The sequence below is a fragment of the Diabrotica virgifera genome, chromosome 5 (genome assembly GCF_917563875.1).
Source record: "Diabrotica virgifera virgifera chromosome 5, PGI_DIABVI_V3a".
Taxonomy (NCBI): domain Eukaryota; kingdom Metazoa; phylum Arthropoda; class Insecta; order Coleoptera; family Chrysomelidae; genus Diabrotica; species Diabrotica virgifera.
In genome coordinates, this window is record NC_065447.1 from 248,365,726 (window position 1) to 248,390,920 (window position 25,195).

Consider the following 25,195-nt stretch of genomic DNA (forward strand, 5'->3'; position numbering starts at 1 on the left):
GTCCTGTACTCGTTAGTGTTATTACCAGATATACATATTCATTGCAGCTTGCAATTGTCTCTTACTCCAGGGTCAGGTTCTCCGGCCCTTCCCTTCCTACGCATAGATAGGAATTGTGTTTTTTTGGTATATACCTCCAGACCCCATTTTCTATCTTCCTCTATTAGTTTTCTTGGCATATATGCAAGACCTTCCTTGTCCTGTGCAATTACACTTTGATCATCTGCATAGTGCAGCGTGTAGTCCCATTCCATTTCACTTCTTCCACTGTCTCATTTTAAAAAGAACTCCATATTATTATTTTGTATATCAAAATTAACGCTGACATACTTTCTTTTTCATAATTATTTACAGTCAATATTTTTTAACAATCAGTTTAATTTTGAATTGACAGAGTTTGAATGAGATCTGTAAGCGTTTTGTTATAGATCCAATGTCTAATGACACATATGAAATGTACAAGATCTTTGATCAAAATCTACTTTCTTGCGCTCGGTTTAGTAACGTACAGAAGGTGATAGGGGAGGACGGTGCAAGATAAAATAATTAAATACAAAAAGAAATAGAGATAAGCACCATAAATACAACTATAAAACACTTGTGCAGACGGTACAAAAATAATTATATTAAAAACATAAATGTGCACAACTAGAGGAACATGCTGAGTGCTAAGAATCTAGAGAACTTTTCTCACAAGTCAGATATCTAGCGAGAGAATTTAAACCACAGAAACAGATTATTATCAAAGATAATAGTGGAAATGCCATAATACTTATAATAAACTCAGAAGGTATCACAGCGGCGTAGAAAAAATGTTGCAAAATACTCTTCTCTAACAACGACCCAGACAAGAATACAGAGAAAAGAAGTGTGGGCCAGTCTAAGTTTGGTTGCTGTGGTCTGGGTTAAACGATAGTATTTCGACGCTGTAAGTCATGACTGGAAGCACACATTGGTCGAACGTCTTCTATTTCAGATAATTTGTCATGTTGCTCTTGAAGATGTCTGATAGAGTTTCATAATATTCGGCCATGCTAAGGTAATTCTTCTTTGCAGTTCGGCAGTCTGATTGTCCCTGAAAATTTAGATTTCATGCCCTCAGTATTTATATTTATGGACCAATGCTATTTCGTTGAAGTCGACTTTTGGATTTTCGCTTGGTACCAGGTTCGTCATGTGTTGTGTCTTTCCAAAATTTATGTTTAAGCCAACTTTCTCACAGGCGGCATCTAACTCAATAAGCATAGTTCTAATCTCTTTTAAGTTGTCTGTTATAAGAACTATGTCGTCTGCGAATTGATTTGTCGTCCCACTCCAATTGATTGAAAGCATGGTCCAGTACTGTCGTAAAGAGTTTGGGAGATAACGTGTGTTCCTGTCTAATTCCTCTTTTGATTTGTATACATTTGGTATATTTGTGTAGTCGGACAGTCATGGTTGCATCATTGTATATGTTCGCTATGAGTTTGGAATATCGATAATCTATACGACTTTCCTCCAACGCTCTCATTATGCTTTTAATTTCTATCGTAACAAATGCTTTGCGAAAGTCTACGAAAGCCAGGACCAATGATCGGCTGTATTCGATGGATTTTTCTATAATCCCTTTGATGCAGTGGATCTGGTCGTTAGTGCCAAAGTTTTTCCTAAAGCCTGCCTGTTCTCTAGGTTGGTAAAAATTTAATTTTGTTTCCAGTCGATTTGTTATTATTCTTGTGAATAACTTGTAGAGGTGGTTTAATAGGCTTTTGAGTCGGTAATTCCCGAGGTCTGTTGGATCGCTTATTTTTAGACCAGGGAGCATCTGTAAAAATATTAGTACATTTGGACGTCGGGAGGTGACTCATATTTTGTTGCAGAAATTGCTTAAAAATAACTCATATAATATTATTTGAGTTATCCTCCCAGCCAAAAAGGTCCGGAACATTGTTTAAATAATCAAAATGTCAAAAAATGAAGGAAAATTTCGATTTTTTTCTTCGTTTTTTGATTATAACTTTGAAAGTATTCATTTCTCAGAAAAGATGTACTGACATAAAAGTTGCGCAATTAAATTTCCTACAATATAGAATTCGTTAAAAATTTTAAAAATTGTCACCCTTGTTGCAAAATAGCCATAATTGCGAAAAAACGATAAAAAAATAAGTATTCGCATTTCACGTTTTTCAACCATTTATGCTATACTTAGGACCTTCATATTTTAACAAGAAAAACTTTATGATATAAGAAAACAATACTGTGAATGTCATTAAGATCGGTTGAGTAGATTTTGCAAAATAAATTTTGCAATCCAGCTTTCGCAAAAAAAATTAATTTTTTCAAAATCTTGCAGGACGGAATATAAAGCAGACAGCAAGTTTAATTTTTTTTACATATAGAAGAATACCGTACCTTTCATTTGCAATTTGCAAAATTAAAATCGGTTAACCAGTACGGCGTCAGGAATTTTTTTAAATACACATTTTTTTGTGCTACGCGCAGGACAGCGGATTGTTTGCTCTGATTGGGCATTCCAATGACCTTTGATGATGATTGATACATTTTAATTTTTATTACATTTCGATATAAATAAATAAATGTGTTTATTGCAAAATAAAAACACATGCTATGTCCTTTAAAATAACACTTTTTTTGGCAAAAACTTTCTTTGTTCATATATTTTAAGTTAGAGAATAAAAGTTTATTATTTTTAAACATATGCAACTGTTTAAACAATATTTCACAAACAATAATCAAATTAGTTTGATTTTTGTGGAATTAAAATATTAAAATACAACAAAATATAGTGTAAGAAAATAATATATTAGATAAAGATTGGAAGAAATTTTGGTGGAAATCAACTTGTGTGAATCGAATACCGCTGTCCTGCGCGTAGCACCAAAAATTAATGTTTATTTAAAAAAATTCCTGACGCCGTGGTAGTTAATGGATTTTAATTTTAAAAATGGCAAATGAAAGTTACGGTATTCTTCTATACGTAAAAAAATTTCAACTTGCTATCTGCTTTATTTTCAGTCCTGCAACATTTTGAAAAAATGAATTATTTTTGCGAAAGCTTGATTGCAAAATTTATTTTGCAAAATCTATTGCACCGATATTAATGAAATTTACAGTATTGTTTTACTATATTATATAGTTTTTCTGGGTAAAATATGAAGGCCCTAAGTGTAGCATAAATGGTTGAAAAACGTAAAATGCAAATACTTGTTTTTTATAGTTTTTTCACAATTATTGCTATTTTGCAACAAGGGTGACAATTTTTAAAACTTTTCTTGAAAGTGAACACTTTGAAAGTTATAATCAAAAAACGAAGAAAATAATCGAATTTTTTCTTTATTTTTTGACATTTTGATTATTTAAACAATGTTCCGAACATTTTTGAGTGGGAGGATAACCCAATTATTATTATAGGAGTTAATTCCAAGAAATTTCTGCAAAAAAATATGAGTCACCTCTCAACGTCCATCTCAAAACAGATGCGCCCTGGACTATTTGTGTAATAGGTTGGTAAGGGCATGGTGCCATCTTGTAGGTATTTCACTTTAGTGAGGACATAGGTTGTTAAGTTATTAAGGACAACATCCTTACGATGGAGAAAAGATACAGAAGGAGACTGATAGTTTGGTTTATTTTTATTTCTTTGTGGAACCATTGATTTTCTAGTTTTACAACCGAAATTTTACCCCTCCCAGATTCCATATGACAGATCTTGTATATAATAGAAAGAAAAAATTTAAAAATTCTTCACCTTATCTTTGTACTTTTGACAAGTTTCAGTATGTTTCTATTGCCCCGCACTCTCCTACATGTAAACTTTTTCTTCGGATTCTTTTCAGTTACAAATTGAAAGCTATAATTTTTTTATAATACCACCGGACTACAAATAATAAGTACATGTTTCGGTTCTAATTACCTACAATAATCAAGCGACCAAAAAACGAATACGACTTTGTAGATACGGATCAGATATGTGTTTCTGTTACTTCGTCTAGTTTTATCTCCAGATCGCTGTGTCATCACTTCACACACAAGTTTTTGTTAGATCGAACGCCACACCTTGATTATTTATATGCATGACATGAATATTGATGTTTCTTCTGTCTAATCGAATGGGGAAAATGATGCATCAAGAAGTAAATAACGCGTTCTGAAAGATCTCGTGAGAGTCGATCAGTAATCACTATAATTCCAGTTTTCGATTATTACTTGACGATGGTCTGTTTCATCCGTAACTAGATCGCGCAAGTTATGGACTTATATTTTAAAGTTTGTTCAAAATCTTGACCAAGAACTATTTTTTCTATTAAAAATTTGTTGTTCGAAAATGGTTTTCGATATTACCGTGACAAAAATCATCAATTTTTTTAATAAAGTGGTAACATAAACGTATCAGTACTTAAACGTATCAAGTACTTAAACAGTACAGGTTACTTAAACGTATCAATGTGTCATGTGATGCCAGGGGTTAATCTGGAAATATTTTTAACATCCTTTAAAATCGGATAATATAATGTAACCCCAACTGTTTCAAATCAATTTAAGGGTTTTTACCCGTACATTTTGTTGGCTAAAACATGTAAACCTGTAAATATAACTATCTATTCACGTTTTTACCTTTGTCAAAATTTAACCTCACGTTTGTTTTACTTATAGGGTCAATCCATGCCAAGTGGTCCAATATAAATTAAGTTGATTGCTTGACTATTTTTAATATTTCTTATTTTTCTACCTTTTAAACTTCAGTCTATAGAGACCACAGCATTCCATTTATTTTATTTTTAAAACATTTAGTTTGCCGATGACGGCCATTTTTGTTAAAGCGTGTCGATAATTTTCACAGAAAACATAGCTTCGCTCTTTAGCCAATATCTTCACTGAGGTTTGTCCTAGAACAATAAATCAAAAACCAAACTTTTTAGAAAAGTATGCTCTAAAAAAACGGTGTATAGCATTATTTAATTTCAAATTACCCTTAAGGCCTTAAATGAACCTCAAAGTTTGAAAAGGTAAACTGATAAAATTCCATTTTCAGCATTTTTTTAACAGCATAAGGCAAGTCGATAATGGTTTGTAATTTTTTTCTGGAAAAGACATAGGTACATACTTTAAATAAAAAAAGTTTGAGCTTTGAGACTTGAGTAAATTTTTTCAAAAAAATCTCAAAAATGTAATTTTTTGAAAAATCTCAAAGTTTGACCCCTTATATCTCTGATGGGCACGGATGAAAAAATTTGAAATTTGGCTGAATGTTAGCTCCTAGCAAGTAGAATAAGGAGTAAAAATTTGGAGTTGCAGAATTACGTCATATAGGAGTTACAGGCCTGAAAAAATTTTCAAAAATCAAAATGGTCAATGCGTTTGCGGGCAGGGTAATTAAAATTCAAATAAACTGTCTAATGAAATAAAAATTATTCTATTTTCACCAGATTTCACAATGAATACAAATTTATACAGGGTGGGCCAAAGAAAAGAGTTCACCTTGATATTTGGCAGTTATTAGATTTTAAGGGTAAGGGAATGCCGAAACAGGTCGATTTTTATTTTTAAATTACAATTTTTTTATATATATTTCATAGGTCTCCATGACGTGTCATCGTCAGTGACGTCATCCATCTGGGGCGTGATGACGTAATCGATGATTTTTTTAATGGGAATAGGGGTCGTATGTTATCTCATTTGAAAGAGTGTTCAACTCTCTGTTCAGTAGTATAAACAATAATATAATTATTTATACAGGGTGGCCAAAAATAATTTATGAATTAAATTAATTGACACAAAAAGGAATGTATGTAATTTATTTAACTCAAAATACATTTTATTGCTGTCATAAAATAGAAAAAAAATAAAGAAATGTTTATTTGTGAAATAAACATTTTTTCTATTTTCTGACAGCAGTACAATGTATTTTTAGTTAAATAAATTACATACATTCTTCTTTTTGCGCCAATTCATTTAATTGGCGCAATTAATTGGCGAATAGAGAATTGAACACGCTTTCAAATGAAATACCACAAGACACTTATTCCCATTAAAAAAAATCATCGGTTACGTCATCATGCTCTGATGAATGACGTCACGTAGTATGAAATATATCCCAAAAAGTTGCAATATAATAAAAATAAAAATGGACCTGTTTCGGCATTTCCTTAATATGTAATAGGTAATAGGTAACTATTGCCAAATATTGAGGTGGACTCTTTTCTTTGGCCCACCCTGTATAAATTTGTATTCATTGTGAAATCTGGTGAAAATAGATTAATTTTTATTTCATTAGATAGTTTATTTGAATTTTAATTACCCTGTCCCGAATTTTGACCATTTTGATTTTTGACCATTCTTTCAGGCCTGTAACTCCTATATGACGTAAGTCTGCAAATCCAAATTTTTACTCCTTATTCTACTTGCTAGGGGCTAACATTCAGCCAAATTTCAAATTTTTTCATTCGTGCCCATCAGAGATATAAGGGGTCAAACTTTGAGATTTTTCAAAAAATTACATTTTTGAAATTTTTTTTGAAAAAATTTACTCAAGTCTCAAGGCTCAAGTTTATCAGTTTACCTTTTTAAACTTTGAGGTTTATTTAAGGCCTTAAGGGTAGTCTGAAATTAAATAATGATGATTAGAGCATAGTTTTCTAAAAAGTTTGGTTTTTGATTTATTGTTCTATGACAAACCTCAGTAAAAATATTGGCTAAAGAGCGAAGCCCTGTTTTCCGTGAAAATGATCGATACGCTTTAACAAAAATGGCCGTCATCGGCAAACTAAATTTTTTAAAAATAAAATGAATGCAACTTTGTACTCTCTATCGACTGAAGGTAAAAAATAAAAAAATATTAAAAATAGTCAAGCAACCACCTTTGGACCACTTGGCTTGGATTGACCCTATAGAGTTATACTTATTTTAGGTGATAACACTGATGATGGAATATTGATTCCGAAAACGTTTTGTTGTGATACAGCCCTTTTTAGCGATTTTAAATATACCTTTTACAATATAAGGTTTTTATTTTTTGTATCAAGTAAAATTATTGAACAAGGAAAATGCATTTTCCAAAATCAATTTCAAAGTGATGAAAAATGATAAAGTATTTAGGAATTAATTGACGGAAATGAGTACAATATTACTACTTCAGAGTTTTTGGGGTCGCTTAATATGAATATCATGACCACCATCGTCTCCGAGACACCTGGTGGCTATGATAGGTATTCCTCGTCTGGAGTTTTATGGAAATTTGATACAAAATCAGTACAAACTCGTTAATTGGGGGGTTTTGAGGTCGCTGATCACAAGATGAACAGATTATAGGAATATACAGATTATATTGTATAACATGAACTCGGAAGTTGTAAAAAGTACTTACCCCCAAAGCTGAATCGTCAAGAGTTCTTTTCTTCTCCGACTTTTCGGATTTTACGTTTAGCACCGAGAGAGGAGACCATTGGTTCCATTTTGATGATTTGTTCTTTTCTTGGGGCGTTTCCACTGTTTTGTTATTGGGCAGGAAAGTAGCATCTGAAAAATGACGGTGTCTAGTTAATGAATGAGATTTTGAACTGTAATTATAAAAAATAAACTTAAAAAAATTGGCACTAGTAAGGTGTAATCAAAGTGGATATCTGCACTTAAATAAGAATTTGCAACTATATAAATGCTTTTAAAGCTGTTATTTATGAAGATAAAGCTATTTGGACGACGACAGGCTGCCAAAACAAATTCTAAAATGGACGCCAAGGGAAAGAAGGAAGACAGGAAGGCCGAAACAATCATGGCTAGGCGGCACTCAGAAGGCAATGTCGGAAAGCAACCTTCACCCTGGCGAATGGAACGACCGGCGAAGCTGGTAACTGGGAACAGGAAGGCAGAAAACGATATAAAAGCCGGTATATTAATAATAATAATAATAATAATAATAGCTATTAGGTTGTTCCTAACGGTAAAACAGTACATATTTTTGTTAAGTTTCAAATTCTCTTCACCTCAAGACATGGATGATAAATACAGGGTGTCCAGAAACTCTACCGACAAACGAAGACAGGAGATTCCTCAGATAATTTTAAGACAATTTAACCAAATTCACCTAGTCCGAAAATGCTTCCTAAAGGAGCTAGAGTTATTTGAAGATGGCTTCTGATAATTAGTTTTTCTTAAATTAACATCTCCAGAAATTTTTAGAATTTAGAATTCTAATCCAGAATTTACAAAAACGAAAATTGGTACACATATTTATCTTCGAGAGATAAATCGATTCCGTCCATTGCAAATTTCTAGTACCGGTCATAGGCGTCCGTCTTGGGTAGGGTAACAGTTATATTATCGCATAACTTTTTTGTTTTTAATTTTTAAGCATTTTTGAGTCTGGATTATTAAAATGTAAAATATTACAGTACTAAAAGGTACTCTTACTTTAAGTCGATAGAATACACCGTTTTCTAGAAAAATCGATTCGAAAATTTTTCGTGTTTTGAATATTAAAAAAAAATTTCAGAAAAAACTATTTAAAAAAACGAAAACTGGTACGTTTATTTATATTCCAAAGATGAATCGATTTCATTAATTCTGAATTGCTAGTACCATTCCTAGTACCACGGTCATATGCGTCCGTTTTGGGTAGGTCAACGGTTATTTTATCGCATAATTTTTTAAAGAATTTTTGACACTAAATTATTAAATTATGAGGTATTCTAGTACTAAAAGTTACTCTCGCTTTAAGTTGGTAAAATACACTGTTTTTTTTAATGTTTTTCAATTTTTTTTTTCAAATTCAAAAAACGAAAAATTTTCAAATCGATTTTTCTACAAAACGGTGTGCTCTATCGACTTAAAGCAAGAGTAACTTTTAGTACTAGAATACCTCACAATTTAATAATCTCGTATCAAAAATGCAAAAAAAAAACGGACGCCTATGACTGGTACTAGAAATTCACAATAGATGGAATCGATTTATCTCTGGAAGAAAAATTAATATGTTTACCAATTTTCGTTTTTCTAACTAGAAGCGTTCTGGAGGTATTTAAGAAAAACTAATTACAAGACGCCATTTTCAAAGAGCTCTAGCTCCCATTTTCGGACTAGGTGAATTTGGTTAAATTGTCTCAAAATTATCTAAGGTAGAGTATCCTGTCTTTGTTTGTCGGTAGAGTTTCTGGAAACCCTGCATAAGTATATTGCTTAATGTTCCGGGCTATATTTTGAAACCATACTGATTATTTGCTTAAATTATTCTGCTGTCAAATCAAAATCAGTACAAAATAAGACTGATAACCTTGAGTTAACGCTACTTCAAATATAATTCCTTATTTTATACAAAATAAATGAATAAATCTTCTAGTAAATCTAGTAAATTAAATCGTAATAAAAAACAACAATAAAACATAAAGTAGACTACATTACTCAGTTTTTCGCTACACATTCAATTAATTCTTTTTGTTAATGATATTTTCAAGATCAATAGTACATAATTCATTTGTTTTTTATTACGCAAACACAAATACGTGAGGCAAGTCCCATTCCACATATTTTCACTGTTGCCTTTCAAGGTTACCAACATAATAAACGAAGCGTTATTATATTATGTTTATATGGGAATAGGCACAGTTGATTGCAATGACAATTACATTTATACCTAAAAAAATTTGACGTTCCATTTCCACTTCGGAAATCGTTTTCAAAAGAAAAGAAAGTATAAAATCCACGAGGAAAATAAACTTCCTGTAGCTGGCTGTATACCATAAATCACAAAAATACTAGATTTGTTGTAAAAGGTATATTTTAAAATACCCTAAATAAGGGCCACAATAAGACAAAACGTTTTCGGATTAAGAAATCCATCATCAGTGTTCTAAAAGACCTAAAATTAAGTATAACCTAATTAATTGAGAAAAAGTTAAAAAATTGACAGAGGTTTTAAAAAACAAGTGGCCATACTTACAAAAATAGCATGCTTGAGCCACCAAAATGTGTTGGGTAAAAACCCTTTAAATGTAAACGATTATGTTATGTTACATGTTTATATAAAATTTAAATGATGTTCTAGATATGCCTGGATGTTACCCACGGCAACACAGGACTCTTCCCACATGGTTGGAATTTTTTTTTGGAGAAAACCTCACATATTGGATTTCAATGGCCAACTGACAACTGAATTCAAGAGCAACCCAGAATGACGTTAAGAACTGTCAATGTAACCTAGTTGTAGGTTAGTTAGGTTGTTAGGTTAGGGTATTTTAAAATATACCTTTTACAACAAATCTAGTATTTTTTTAAAAGAAAATATGTATGTTGAAGTTATGTTTTATCAAACAGTAAAAAATTGACGTTTGATGTATTTGCCTACGGTGCTGTCATAATAATACCTAGACTGTCCTATTAGGCTGCAATCTGTGCGACCAGTGTGACAGAGAAAAATGTTTGTTTTTAGGGTAGGCATCTCTTTCTAATCGGCGGGGTTTATCAAATCGGCAGTAGTGGGAAAGTCACGTGGTCGATAAACCCAACGTCATTGGATAAACCCCGCCGATTAGAAAGAGATGCATACCCTAAATACAAACATTTTCCTCTGTCGCACTATGAGAATAAGTAGTGGATAGTCCAAGGATCAAAATCTATATGATGCCGAAAGGCACTTTTACCATGGGGGTGGTTGCCACCCCATCTCGGTGGTGGAAATTTTTTATTATATTTTGGCCGCAAAAGTTGATAAAAACGTTCATTCTAAGCAAAAAATGTTTTATACATTTTTTTGATAAATAGTTTTCGATTTATTCGCTATCAAAAGTGCTAGTTTTATATCGAAAAAATCAATGTTTTATCAATTGTACTCATTTAGGATTCACTCAATTTTTGCCGTAGAAAAAATTTTTTCAAACCTAAGTTCTTGGGAATTAAATAACCTACAATTTCATATTTAAACATTTTTTCGTATCTCTGACGCTAATCTTTCTATTCTGAAGAAAACGGCATTTTTTACCAAACTACAAAAATTCGTTCTGCTCTTTTAACTCTAGGTTTTTTAAAAACTAATGATTTTAAGCCACTCAAACTTCTAGGATCTATTAATAATACATAAATAAAGAAGAATGAATAAGGCCAATGACTAAAAACACCGCTAACTTACATTATTATGCTTCCAATTGGATTTCTCCTTTTTTTTTTTCAAAAAAATATATCTATTGATTTTTTAACCGTAAGTTTTTTTATTTTTTATCACAGACAGTCTGATAAAATAATAAGACATAATGCCAGTAACTGTAGAAGAAGTAATAAAAGAAATCAAGTATAATTTAAACCCGAGAAAAGCTCCTGGCTTTGATTTAATAACAGGACAAATATTAAAACAGCTCCCAAGAAAAGCAATTGTCAAGTTGACCTATTTAATTAATGCTGCGATCAGATTAAAATATATTCCTTCATTGTGGAAAGTGGCGGAAATAGTAATGATACCAAAACCAGGCAAACCACCACATATAACCTCTTCCTATAGACCAATATCACTGCTACCCACAATGTCTAAATTATTTGAAAAACTTCTCCTCAGAAGATTGCAACCAATTATAGTAAACAAAAAATTAATTCCAAATCACCAGTTTGGTTTTAGGCAAAAACACTCAACTATAGACCAACTCCACAGAGTCACCGATATTATAGAAAATGCACTAGAGGAAAGAAAAGTTTGTTCAGCTTTATTCTTAGATGTTTGACATGAAGGACTATTTCATAAATTAGAGACTATTCTTCCAAAATCATACACAGACATAATTAAATCGTACTTAACTGATAGATATTTCAGAATCAAGCAAGATGATGCTTATTCTGAACTTAAAGAAATAAAAGCCGGAGTCCCCCAGGGTAGCGTATTGGGCCCGGTCCTATATCTCCTTTATACATGTGATCTACCAGAATTCGATAACTACTGTTTAGCTACCTTTGCCGACGACACCGCCATATTAGCAGTAGGTAAAGATAACGTAGAAACAGCCAATAAACTACAAAATGCGATAAGCAAATTCCAAAAATGGACTAAGACGTGGAAGATTACATTGAATGAAAGCAAATCAGTACATGTTGATTTCACTAATAAAAAAATTCTGTACGCACCAATAAAAATTAATGGACAAGACATTCCGTATGCCAACACAGCCAAATACCTGGGCTTAACCCTAGACACGAAGCTTCGCTGGAAAGCCCATGTAAAGAAAAAGAAGGAAGAATTAAATATTAAATATAAAAAATTGTACTGGCTACTGGGAAGATACTCAGGGTTGTCAACGTATAACAAGATCCTAATCTACAAACAAGTTATAAAACCAGTATGGACGTATGGTATCCAACTGTGGGGATGTACAAAAAAGACAAACTTGAAAATAATACAAACTTTTCAAAACAAAGTATTAAGGGGCATAGTTAACGCACCCTGGTACATCCGTAATGACGATATCCACAAGGATCTACGAATGGAGCCCGTCGACAAAGAAATCCGAAAACACGCAGAAAGTCATGAAAAAAGACTTCTTCTCCACGAAAATATTGAGGCCATCCAGCTCCTGGACAACTCAAACCAGAAAAGAAGACTGAAGAGGACCAAACCTCACGAGTTGGTGTAGTGTGCGACAAAGCTAATAGCGGAGCATTGCGCGACTAGTGTGCAAGCAACGTGTTGGTGTAGTGCGTGATAAAGTGGAAAGCAGAGCTTTGTGTGATAGTGCGCAATCAAAAAGTGCGCCAGTAATAATAATAATAAAGACAACTAAGAAGACATCAAAGGGTACTCTTAGATTGCTGCGCGCAGTCTAGGTATTATATGTCTATGGTGTTATCATCGTCATAATGCCATCTACACTCCTAGCAGAGTGATTACCGCCCTCTTTTGGCTTTTCCAATTCATTTGTAGCGGAGAATTGCAGCATTAACATTTTCGTTTGCAATTGGTTCTGTGACTTGGCATCTTCTACAATATTTGTTCATTCGTTCCTGTCTTTGCTCATGGTTACCCATTTTTGAACTACAATCTTCCAGGGTCCTCAACTATCTGGTTATCCCATGGTTTTGGGTCTTCCTCGGGGTCTGCCTGATACTGGTCTCCATTTGGTGATTTTCTTGATAACTGCATCTGAATTTTTCCCTTCTATGTCCCATGCATCTTACTTCAAAAGTTCTCTTAAGCCGATGCCGCACTGCAGGATGCTAGATGGTGGCTTGGAGGGTGGATCTTAAAGGTGGATGGTGGAGGGTCGCTGCATCCTGGAAGCAGTGAAAGAGTGAAATGAAGTCAGAAGTCAGTATCCAACTGACTGCTGAGGAATCGTTTGTTTCATTTGTTACGTTACATTTGGTTTGTTTTTTTAGCATATCGTCATATAAGAGGTAAAACTCACTCACTAAACTTTTCAGAAAGTGGAGAAAAATCGACTTAAAGGCAAAAATTGTTTTCTAAATTCACCTGACTTGAATATTGGATTTTTTTTAATGCAACTGCAAAGAATAAATAAAACAGATATTTTAAGCCATGTTTCGTCACATAGTGGGTCTGCTGGGTCCCAAATGGCCCTTCTTTTATACACAGCACAGCTTTCATCCATAGTAGGGTGGTGCGAAAAAAGTCAAGTTGATAATCCCGTATCGCTGTAGTGCGGAAAAGTTGCGATTGGTAATTACAAGAAAAACAAAACAAAAATTATTAAAATTGGACTTTATCTTCCGATCCCGCAACGGGCCTAAAGATTATGAAAAAAAAATTAAATTTTAATTTTTCTTCGGAAATTTTTATTTATCCTCCATGTACGTTTTATTTATCGCTATAGTAAAATTTATTTACAGTTTGCATGGTTAAGTAATAAAAACAACAGTTTTACGCATCTGACGAATATCTTCCGATCCCGCAAGGTCAATCAAAATCTATAAATATTTGAAATGTTCGATGATTTTGATAAATTAAAAAACATTTAGTTATCTCATTTTTCTCCTACATTGTGAAGTTTTTCGCTTGTTTATATATTGTATGACAATACTTTAACAACCCAGAACTCACAAAGAGGAGGTGGTTGCCCTTCTAGCTCCACACACACCCTTTTCTCCAACCAACCAATGAGTGTGATTTTTTACATTATTTACATAGTAAATTTCTTTTTCATGCTTGTATCCAGCTTTTAAACGTCAACTTTGTATTGTAATTTAATGGTAGAATCTGGCAGCATGGACCTTGATTTAAGTGTTGCCCTTATGAATCCATCTCTTGATTGTGGCCCACATACATTAGACCAGGGGTGACCAACTTAATCGGACTCGAGATCTACTGTCTGCCTTTCTAATTCTCTGGGATCTACTGACTAAGAATTTTTGTAATATTTAGGACGGGAATAGATAGGTAGGTAGTTAATTTTTTCTTGCCATCGATCGACTGACCTAGGGGTCGCGATCGACGGGTTGGCCTCCCCTGCCTTATACGATGCTTCCGTGACTAACTTTAGGCACCTCTCATCAGCTTGCGTATGTCAGGGATAGTTTTGTACACTCTAGTCTGGGTATGTCGTCCGATGTAATGCAAGAACTTATATCTTTATTTGACACTTCGAAGAAGTGGTGGAGAAGATAGTTTTGCAACAGTCTGCAATAGTTTTGCAACATTATATTCCAGTCTATTATTTCAGTTTAGTCCCGTGCTTCAAAATTTCAAGTAGTAGGGAGAAAGGAAACACATTCGAGAGCTAGGGTTAAGGAGAGTGTTAAAAGCCGGATATACTAAAGCCAAGAGCAAACGCATTATAAATTTCATCCCTCCTACTTTAAATTTTGAAGCACAGGACTACACTGAAGTATTAGATTGGAATGTTGCAAAACTATCTTCTCCACCAGTTCTTCAAAGCGTTTCAAATGAAGATATAAGTTCCTACATTAATATCAGGCAACACGCCAGAATGTACAAAACCATCCCTGTCATACGCAAGCTGTCTAGCGGTACGTAGAGTTGGTCACGGAAGTATCGTCTAATGTATGTGGGACCCAATCAAGAGATGGATTCATCAAGGCAACACTTAAATTAAGGTCCATGCTGCCAGATTTTACCACCAAATCAAAATTCAAAGTTGACGTTTAAAGCTGGATACAAACAAATGAAAAAGAAATGTACTATGTAAATAATGTAAAAACCATACACTCATTGGTTGTATGGAGAGAAGGGTGTGGGTGGAGTAAAAAGTGCAACCACCTTCTTGTTGTGAGTTCTGGGTCGTTTAAATATTATTGTACAATATATAAACAAGCGAAGAGCTTCACAATGTAACAGAAAAATGAGATAACTAAATGTTTTTTAATTTATCAAATTCATCAACAATTTCAAATTTTTATAGATTTTGATTGACCTTGCGGGATCGGAAGATATTCGTTAAGTGCGTAAAACTATTGTTTTTATTACTCAACCATGCAAACTGTAAATAAATTTTACTATAGCGATAAATAAAATGTACATGAAGAATAAAAAAAAAATTCAAAAAAAAAGGTAAAATTTCATTTTTTTTATAACCTTTAGGCCCGTTGCGGGATCGGAAGATAAATTCCGATTTGAATAATTTTTGTTTTTCTTGTAATTACCAATCGCAACTTTTCCGCACTATAGCGATACTGGATTATCAATTTGACTTTTTTCGCACCACCCTAATCCATAGCGAGGCTACCCGGATGGATTATAATCCATAATATAATGATGTGTTTGATAATTATCAAACACGACTGATATGGGTGGATAGACGCCTGGCGGACCACCGGGTGGGTAGATGGTAGTGGGAGGCCACTGCGGCTACCGTCGTTGTATTATTCGTGGTATAAGTAGCTGGATGGTCGCCAGGCGGGTATCTACCATCTACCATCCACCATCCTAGCAAACTTCCTGCACTGCGACATCGGCCTTACTTCGTAGTTCATGAGTTGTTGAGGTTATGTTTTTAACATACAACATAAAAAATCATCTCAACCTTGAGATTATGTTTTATCAAAAAGGAAAAAAAATTGAGGTTTGAGTGTTTGACGTACTTGCCTATGGTGTTATAGGCGGTTATACATTTTAAAGGCGGCAACAACAACTTGGCGGTTATACATTTTTTTAACACAATATCTTTTCTTTCATAATCTTTTTTGAAAACGGCTTCCGCAGTGGAAATCGAAACGGCAAACGTTAGTTAATTAAAAATGTTATTATTATTACACCAATAATAAAGTTGTGTACAAAATATTTAACTTAGACATATCACAAGAAAACAGTTACAGAACTTTATTAAAGAGTTGCCTTACCTTTAAAACCTGGATTGTCGAATGCAAATTCCCCCTTTCCTTTTTCAGGATCAGTTTCCAAAATCAGGTGATCTGTAAAACAAGAGATAGTGATTACTGTAAAGCTCTAACAATTTTAGATTGCAAATATAATTTGTTTATTGTATAGTTCGGCAAGACTTGTAAAGAACGCTCACAAATAAGTGCTTTTATTGTTAACTGCCTCCTAAAAGGATGGTAAAGTAATAAAAATAATTTCCCCTTATTATACAGGGTGTAACGGAAATACAGGTCATAAATTTAATCACATATTCTGGGACCAAAAATAGTTCGATTGAACCTAACTTACCTTAGTACAAATGTGCACAAAAAAAAGTTACAGCCCTTTGAAGTTACAAAATGAAAATGGATTTTTTTCAATATATCGAAAACTATTAGAGATTTTTTATTGAAAAGGGACATGTGGCATTCTTATGGCAGCAGTATGTTAAGAAAAAATTATAGTGAAATTTAGACACCCCATAAAAATTTTATGGGGGTTTTATTCCTTTAAACTCCCCAAAACTTTTGTGTACGTTTCAATTCAATTATTAGTGTCGTACCATTAGTTAAACACAATGTTTAAAAAACTTTTTTGCCTCTTAGTACTTTTTTGAAAAGTCAGTTTTTATCAAGATATTTTGAATATTTGTTAAATCCACCACATGTTTGTATATGGTTAAGTACGATTATGGAGACTTGGTAATAATAGGAAAATTTATTTATGATTTACATTTTTAGGTATATGTATTTTGAATCATAAAAAGAAGCCACATCTCGATAAAAGGTGTATTCTCGAAAAAATACCAAGAAGCAAAAGAGTTTTAAAAACACCGTGTTTAACTAATGGTATTGCAGTAATAGTTTAATTGGAACGTACACAACCATTTGGGGGTTTAAAGGAACAAAAACCCCATAAAATCTTTATGTAACAATATTAAAAAAGAAGCTGCAACTCGAAAAAAACTGCCTTATCGAAAAAATACTAAGAGTCAAAAAAGTCTTAAAAATATTGAGTTTAACTAATGGTACCACAAAAATAATTTAATTGAAATGTACACAAAAGTTTGGGGGGGTTTAAGGGAACAAAACCCCCATAAATTTTTTATGGGGTGTACAAATTTCACTATAATTTTTCTTTAAGGTATTCCTGGCATAAGAATGCCACATGTCCATTTTCAATAAAAAATCTCTAATAGTTTTCGATATATTCGAAAAAATCGATTTTCATTTTTTAACTTCAAAGGGCTGTAACTTTTTTTATGTGCATATTTGTATTAAGGTAAGTTAGGTTCATTGTTCATTCGAACTATTTTTGGTCCCAGAATATGTGATTTAATTTATGACCTGTATTTTTTTACACTCTGTATAAATTATTATATGTTATTATATAAAAAGTCTCCTATTGTTGAAAATTTGTAAGTTTAATAGGACATTAAATCCTAGTTTAAACAATTTTGCAAATTTTTAAGTTAACAATCTTACCTCGACAGCGTTACCTCGAGAAACTCATAAGTAGGGAACGGATTTATATGCGAGCAATTTTGATGAAATATGCGCATACATATGCAGTAAAAAATTACGAAATATGCGCAAGATATGCACAATAAGTTCAAAAAATGCGCATTTGAAGAAACCACATATCTATCTACAATAAAACAAATAAATCATGTTTGCTCAATGTACTTTCATCGGGAATACTTTTCTTGGAATATATTGCCAAAAAACTTTTAAACATAGGATTTTCCAGTTTTTTCAAAGGCATGTATGCACAAATCATCGCCTCGCATAAATCTGAATTAAAATATTGTTCATTGGATGAAGTCATCAACGATTGTCTACTGTCAATGGGTAACTGATAAACTCTACTTTTGATTCGCTCATCTTCTTGCATTTTTACTTATGTAGTTCTGACCAGACGTGTTGTGTAACCGAAAATTTTCGCTAAGATGGTACCTACGACAATAACACATACTTCTTCAAACTGTTTAAACTTAAAATGATGAGGAAGCAGCCAAATATTATTTGTTAAAGAAAAAAGAGGAAGAAAGCAATCTCACTATTTTACTACATGATTTGCAGAATAATTTTCCATTGGTGTAAAGAAGCTGGGGATAGGTTCTGATCCGGGAATAAAACAGGCTAGAATCTTTCGGTATATTGCACTATTCATAAACAAAAGGACTTTTACACAAAAACTTAACAGTCGCATTGACCGACTAAAGGTGACTAATTTTACTGATTTACGGGATCTGATTTAAACCATATTTAAATTTCCATTAGAGAATCGTAAAACGATGTTTACAGGTGTAAATATTCTTTTAACAATGGGGCATTTAACATCCTACCTATCCTATTGTGGGTAAAGATCGGGAGTCTTCTAAAAAAAAAAGCGAAAATGTAGTGAATGAGCCGACATCAGGTAGTCCTTTGTGTCAAATTAAAAAATTTTAGAATTTTTTTGTTTGGACAAAAATATTTTTAAATAGACACCATAATATGCACGTTTCTTAAAAAATATGCAAAATTTGGTAAAGTTCCCAAATATGCGAAATATGCAATCAATATGCATTTAGCATAAAATCCGCTCCCTACTCATAAGCTAATAAAATATTTTTGAACTTTTTGTTTACCATGATCAAATTCATTGTTTTTTGAGGTTTCTTTAAAAATTTGCTACCGTTGGCTTATTTTTCAATATTTTTCCTTGAATAATCTATAAATTGTACTGAATATGCTTATTTAATTTAAAAATAAAATAATTCTACCACATTTTAAAAAAAAAATGTGCTTGAAATATTGATTGCAATCCCTACGGTCCCCCCTTAAGGATAGCTATGACACGATTTTGATGGGCAACCCATGTGTCGTATTTGTCTATGTATGAACGTGGTATGAACTGTAATAAAAAAATGTTTCATCCGGAAAGCAGATAAGATGGGTGCAGGTCTAGGTCTGGATCCCGCGTATGAAAAAAAAGTTGATTAATAGCAAGCTGAAAATTTGTTAATAGCTTAAGGGTGTCTAGTCGGACAAACTTTGATATATGGGAACACTGGAAAAGGGAAAGTTTTAATTGTGGAACAGGTTAAAAATTTCGAACGGTCAGACCACGAAAACGTCACATGTATTTTGTCCGACAAAACTTCCAATTGATTTGTTACCCGTTCATTAAACTCTCATGCAAAAATGAGACTGCTATTTATTATCTGTCATAATTCCTGTCATTTGACATTTTCTACGTGTTCCACTCATTATAATGCCCTTTTGGTGATATATAGCAGCCTAATTTTTGCATGAGAGTTTAATGAAATGGTAACAAATCAATTGGAAGTTCTGTCAGACAAAATACATGTGACGTTTTCGTGGTCTGACCGTTCCAAATTTTTAACCTGTTCCACAATAAAAACTTCCCCTGTTCCAGTGTTCTCATATATCAAACTTTGTCCGACTAGAGACCCTTAAGCTATTAACAAATTTTCAACTTGCTATTAATCAACTTTTTTTTTCATACGCGGGATCCAGACCTAGTCGACCTATATTCGGATTTACTATAAGTTACTATCTGGAGTGAAAACTTGAAATGTACTCGTATTGACATAATGAGAAGAAAACTGTTTTTCTAGGTTTATTATTTATAATAATAACATAACACAAATAAGCAGAAATAACAAATATTTATTAAAAACTACGAAAAATTTCTTCTACACTAATAATTTGCGAACACAAAACAAAAACTTCTCTTATTGGCTTATGCTCGTAAAAAAAACAATTCCTCGTATTTAATTATATCGCTGTCAGTAAGAATTCTACTCGGTATTTCCTTGAGCAAAAAATCCAACATTCTGTATACTGAAACAATATAATAGCCGTTGAATGACTTGTTATAGACATAAGCAAATAACTCTTTATTATCCTTCAATCCACTTCCATGATCATGCATATATTTTAGTTTTTTCAACCTGATTCTTGACACCGGTTTACATACCAAGTACCAACCGGTAGATACCATTACTGCCCGCATACTATTGTTGTTATGTCATGTAATTAAATGAGTGTTTGTACAATTTTATTTGTTCGGTATTATTGCAAATGAAATAATATGGTCAATCTGATGTTATAAGCATATTCTTGCGAAGAAAGATTTAATTTTAAAAGTCAAAGCTTTCAATTTGGTATATATTTAAAAATATTTAAAATAATATCAAATTGGAAACTTATTGGACCATTTTCCTAGTAACACCCCCACGTCTTCTAAAAATTGCAAGCCAGATGGATGCTGAAGCAAAGAAGACATGAGGGAATTCTACAATTTGCAATTCACAACTCCGTCTGTGGAAAATTCCAACGGAAATAATGGACCTATGTTACTCAATAGGAGTAATACTAATAGAAAAATAAAAATGTATACCATTTTAATTCAGTTGCAATGCGAAGCCAAAACTATCTTCATTTTCACTTAGTTCAGAGAGCGCAGCCAGCACTCTGATCGACGATTTCGCCTCTTTTTAGAGGCTCATCAGAGAATGCATAGGTTGCTATCTCTGAACCAAGCTTAAATCACCCAGTCTATTAGTCTCGCATTGCAACTAACGTGATGGTAGTAGGTGCCCTAGCAGCATGTGCTAGATACATCTGTAGGTATACATTTTTATTTAATTTTATAGCTTTTGAAATCAAAATATTACAAACAGGCAACTAAAAATACAGAAATTTAAGCCAAAAAAATCCAAACCAGCAATATATAGTAGATTCATCATACCAGTGCTGATATATGGGTCAGAAACATGGACTATCTCCAAAACAGACGCAAATCGTCTGTTCGTCTTCAAAAGGAAAATACTAAGAAAAATAATAGGTGCAATATGCGAGAATGATATTTGGAGAACGATAGTAAATGGTAGAGATGTAATCCCATTAATAAAAATAGGTAGACTTGACATATGTCAAGAGCAAATGAAAATTAGCCTTCCACGAACCCTATTAGCGGTACCAGTATGAAATGGGAGTAGAGGTAGACCAAGACTGACATGGAGAACAGAAACGACTGGCGAAATAGACTGGGAAAGGTCAAGGCTCAACTAGGGCTGTAGCACGACTAATGATGATGATATAATGATCGCGTGACACTAATCTTGTCCAACTAAGAAAATTCTCATCGTTCTTGGATGTTTGATCAATTCGTATTCCAATTGGTGTAATTTTGTCCATTCTATTCGTGCATTTAATGGAGCAGTAGTAGTGCTTCGTTGAGTAGAACTGGACCCAAACCATATCAATAATTAGGCGATGCCAGTTTGGATTCCGTGATGCCTTAGGCACCCGAGAGGCTCTATTCGCTGTCCAAGTGCTTATGCAAAGATAGAGGGATGTTGACTGTGACGTGTATATTTGTTTTATCGACTACAAAAAGGCGTTTGATAGAGTAAAACATGATAAACTCGTAAACATCTTGAAAGAAGCGGGAGTAGATGATAGAGACTTGAGAATCATATATAATTTTTATTACAACCAAACTGCCAATATTAAAGTGGATGACCAATTGACAAAGGCAGTCTCCATAGATAGAGGAGTGAGGCAAGGATGCATCCTGTCCCCGGTGCTGTTTAATATATACTCTCAATGTATCTTCGCGCAAGCGCTGGGAGAACTACAGGAAGGTGTATTAGTCAATGGAGTGCGTCTGAACAACATTAGATATGCCAACGACGCTGTAGTTCTTGCAGACAGTCTAGATGGTTTGCAAAGAATAATGTCGCGCATATCAGATATACGTAGAGAATACGGACTTGATCTCAATACGAAAAAAACAAAGTACATGGTGGTCAGTAAGCGCGAAATATTAAATACACAGCTTTTGGTTAACCAACAACTAATTGACAGAGTCGAAAGCTACACATACCTTGATACCAACATAAACAGCCAGTGGGACCACTCAAGCGAAATAAAACAACGCATAGGAAAAGCGAGATCAGCGTTCATAATGATGAAGTCTCTTTTCAGAAGCCACGATTTACCTCTTGCTACCAAAATCTCTATCATCAGATGCTATGTATTTTCTACGTTATTATACGGAGTAGAGGCCTGGACACTTTCCGAGGCTTCTTTGAGAAAACTCGAGGCATTCGAGATGTGGTGTTACAGGCGCATTTTGAGAATTTCGTGGGTGGATCGTGTGACTAATGTTGAGGTTCTACGTAGAATAGGCAAGGAATGCAAGATTATTAACACAATCAAAGAGCGCAAACTAGAATATCTTGGCCATGTTATGAGGAATGAACAGAGCTGTTGCAACTCATTCTTCAAGGCAAGGTATTTGGAAAGAGAGGACCAGGGAGAAGAAGAATATCTTGGCTTCAAAACCTGAGAAAGTGGTTTAATACATCGACAACCGGACTATTCAGAATAGCAGCAAGCAAAGTTAGGATAGCCATGCTGATCGCCAACATCCGGAGGAGAAGAAGAAGAAGTAATAGTCACAGAAGTACAGACCCGTAAAATGATCTTTATGGCGGGGCCGTTAAGATCTATTACCAGTAAAAATACCTTTTATTTTATAATACAAGTCAGAAGCAGGTAGTCAAAAAGGCATGAATTTTAATAAAAAGCGGTTCCTCGTATCTCAAATTTTGCTCTCATCTCAAAGCAAAACATCGGTCGCTCAGCGGCTCGTATCTCACAAAACACTCGTATATTAGGGTGCTCGTATATCGAGGTACCACTGTATAAGAATAGATTATTGGAAGACAGATGCATATAAAAAAATGTAAAGGACTCTGAAATAGGAAATAAATTAAAAAAAATTAAGTAGTAGTATTTTACTAACATAAACTTCCGTTCTGTAATTATCAATGGCCGTTTTTACATGCACGATTTGTACCGATAACGAACTTATCCATCGCTAATAATTCTACACGTCAATGAATTCAAGTTTCAACTACCGCATATTTAATTTACCGCATTCTTGAATGTAACCAGTAACCAGTCGTAGAAAGGTTTCAACTTTCAATTATGTCTCTCTCCACTTTATTAACTCATAAATTTTACAAAAACAAATACGAGACATCTACTTCTCTGGCCGTATAATCAACTGCAAAGTAAATATACAATTAGGTACAATTATTTGCATTTCGTGTTTAACTATTAAACAAAGTAATTACAGTTGAATCTATCGCTTTCTAAAAGGCTTATTATTCCTTGCGATAGTGATATTATACCAAGTTCATTTTAGTTGATTCGATAAATGTTTGTGTGGGAGTCGAAAATATAATTTTATATTTTGTGTTGACCCATTTTGAAAAAATGTGAAAACCTTGAATTATCCATGTCTGTCTGTCCGTCTGTAAATACAACTCCTTTGTCATTAAACCAGATAAAATGACAAATTAGGTATAGAATGAAAGAATATAACCCAAATATTGGCAATTTTTCGAGTACTTCTACTTTCGTTAAAAGAAAAATTATTACTAATAATAATAAATTGTATAGCAAACTACAAGCTTAATAATGAAGACAGGCTATACTATAGAAAATCTTCAGCGAAAAGTAAGAACACACCTCACAAAGGCACAAAAACAACATCCTCGAAGTGCAGTAGAAAGAACAACATTACCACGGAATTTAGGAGGAAGAGGACTAATGATATATATAGGCAGAGCTGTGCGGTACATCTTTTCAATATGATGCAAGTCTTCGAAATGCCGCTCCTTAAGGGGGTAATCCTGAGAAAACTAATAAACATTTTTGAGAAATTTAAACGCAGAATAAAAGATAACGTTATTACCGCGGGCCGAAAGTTACTGAAAACTTCTATGTTTATTCTAATAAGTTACAGGGGTAAAAAAAAGAGAAAATTTGGTGATTTTTATTTTCAAATAGATATATCTCATTCAAATGAAACTTTTTGTTTATTTTAAGGGACTTTCTGCCCTCGGTAATAATGCAATGTTTCATTTTGGGTTAAAATTTTGAAAAATATTTATTAGTTTTCTCAGGATTCGAAAAAATGAATGCATTTAAAAAGCATAGGAGCCGAAATGTTGCGCCTACGCCATTAAATATTATTGAAACTTAACTTTTATTTTTACTAACTGAAGCCACACAAAATGAACGAAAACTTTTATTTAAAAAACAAAATATACTTTAAATTAAATTAAATATGTATTAACATTAAATAAAATTTACAACAATTACAATTTCACTCTTCTGACTTTAATTTTGGCATCTCTCCAACTAGCAACTCCCGCTTCGCGTCGTTCGGCAAACTGCAGTCGCGTGCGGAAAAGTATGACTTTCTGCACTTGTTAGGAAAATAACTATTTCCCAACCAGATACCGAGCAGGGAATGTTGATAAAATTCTTAATGATACAACATTTATAAAGGTATAAAGAAATTAGGTTATTTTGGAACAAATAGTTCAAACCCACTAAATATTTCATGGAGTTTGGTATCATTTGGGATATATCACTAAATTCTTCTAGAAGATCATTTGCCTCTATATCCGATTCTTTTTCGATTGAAAGTATTGAATAAAAATTCATATAATATTTTTCTAGTGTTTTATCATCTATTTTCCTCAATTTAAAACGATCATTTTAAAAATTTAAATTTTTAGAGCTTCTGGAAGCGAAAATCGATCAATCAAAGCATTAATGACAATGTCTAAAATATAGATGAAAACATATATTTTAAATTTATCTTCCAACGTTAAGAGCTCATCCACAGACTTTTCGTAATCAACTTATATCAAGATATCAACTTATATCAAGATTTTCTGCAATTTCATTTGCAGTAATTTTCATTTGGTCATAGCCAGATTGTCTGTAACTTTTCATTTTTCGCTTAGAGAAAACATTGCTGTAAAAACATAAATCTATAAATCGTATACCTCAATGT

General features: G+C 33.2%; 1 protein-coding gene across 2 annotated transcripts in view; it reads right to left on the reverse strand.

The window, feature by feature from the left end:
* The window catches only part of LOC126884780 (uncharacterized), a 196,342-nt gene that overhangs the window by 25,078 nt on the left and 146,069 nt on the right, over positions 1-25,195 (reverse strand). For both annotated transcript variants that reach the window (XM_050651007.1, XM_050651006.1), the window contains exons 3-4: positions 16,282-16,353; positions 7,364-7,515 (exon numbers count right to left, since the gene is read on the reverse strand). In XM_050651007.1, the coding sequence (XP_050506964.1) occupies positions 7,364-7,515; positions 16,282-16,353 (224 nt within the window). The remainder of the gene's footprint in view (positions 1-7,363; positions 7,516-16,281; positions 16,354-25,195) is intronic.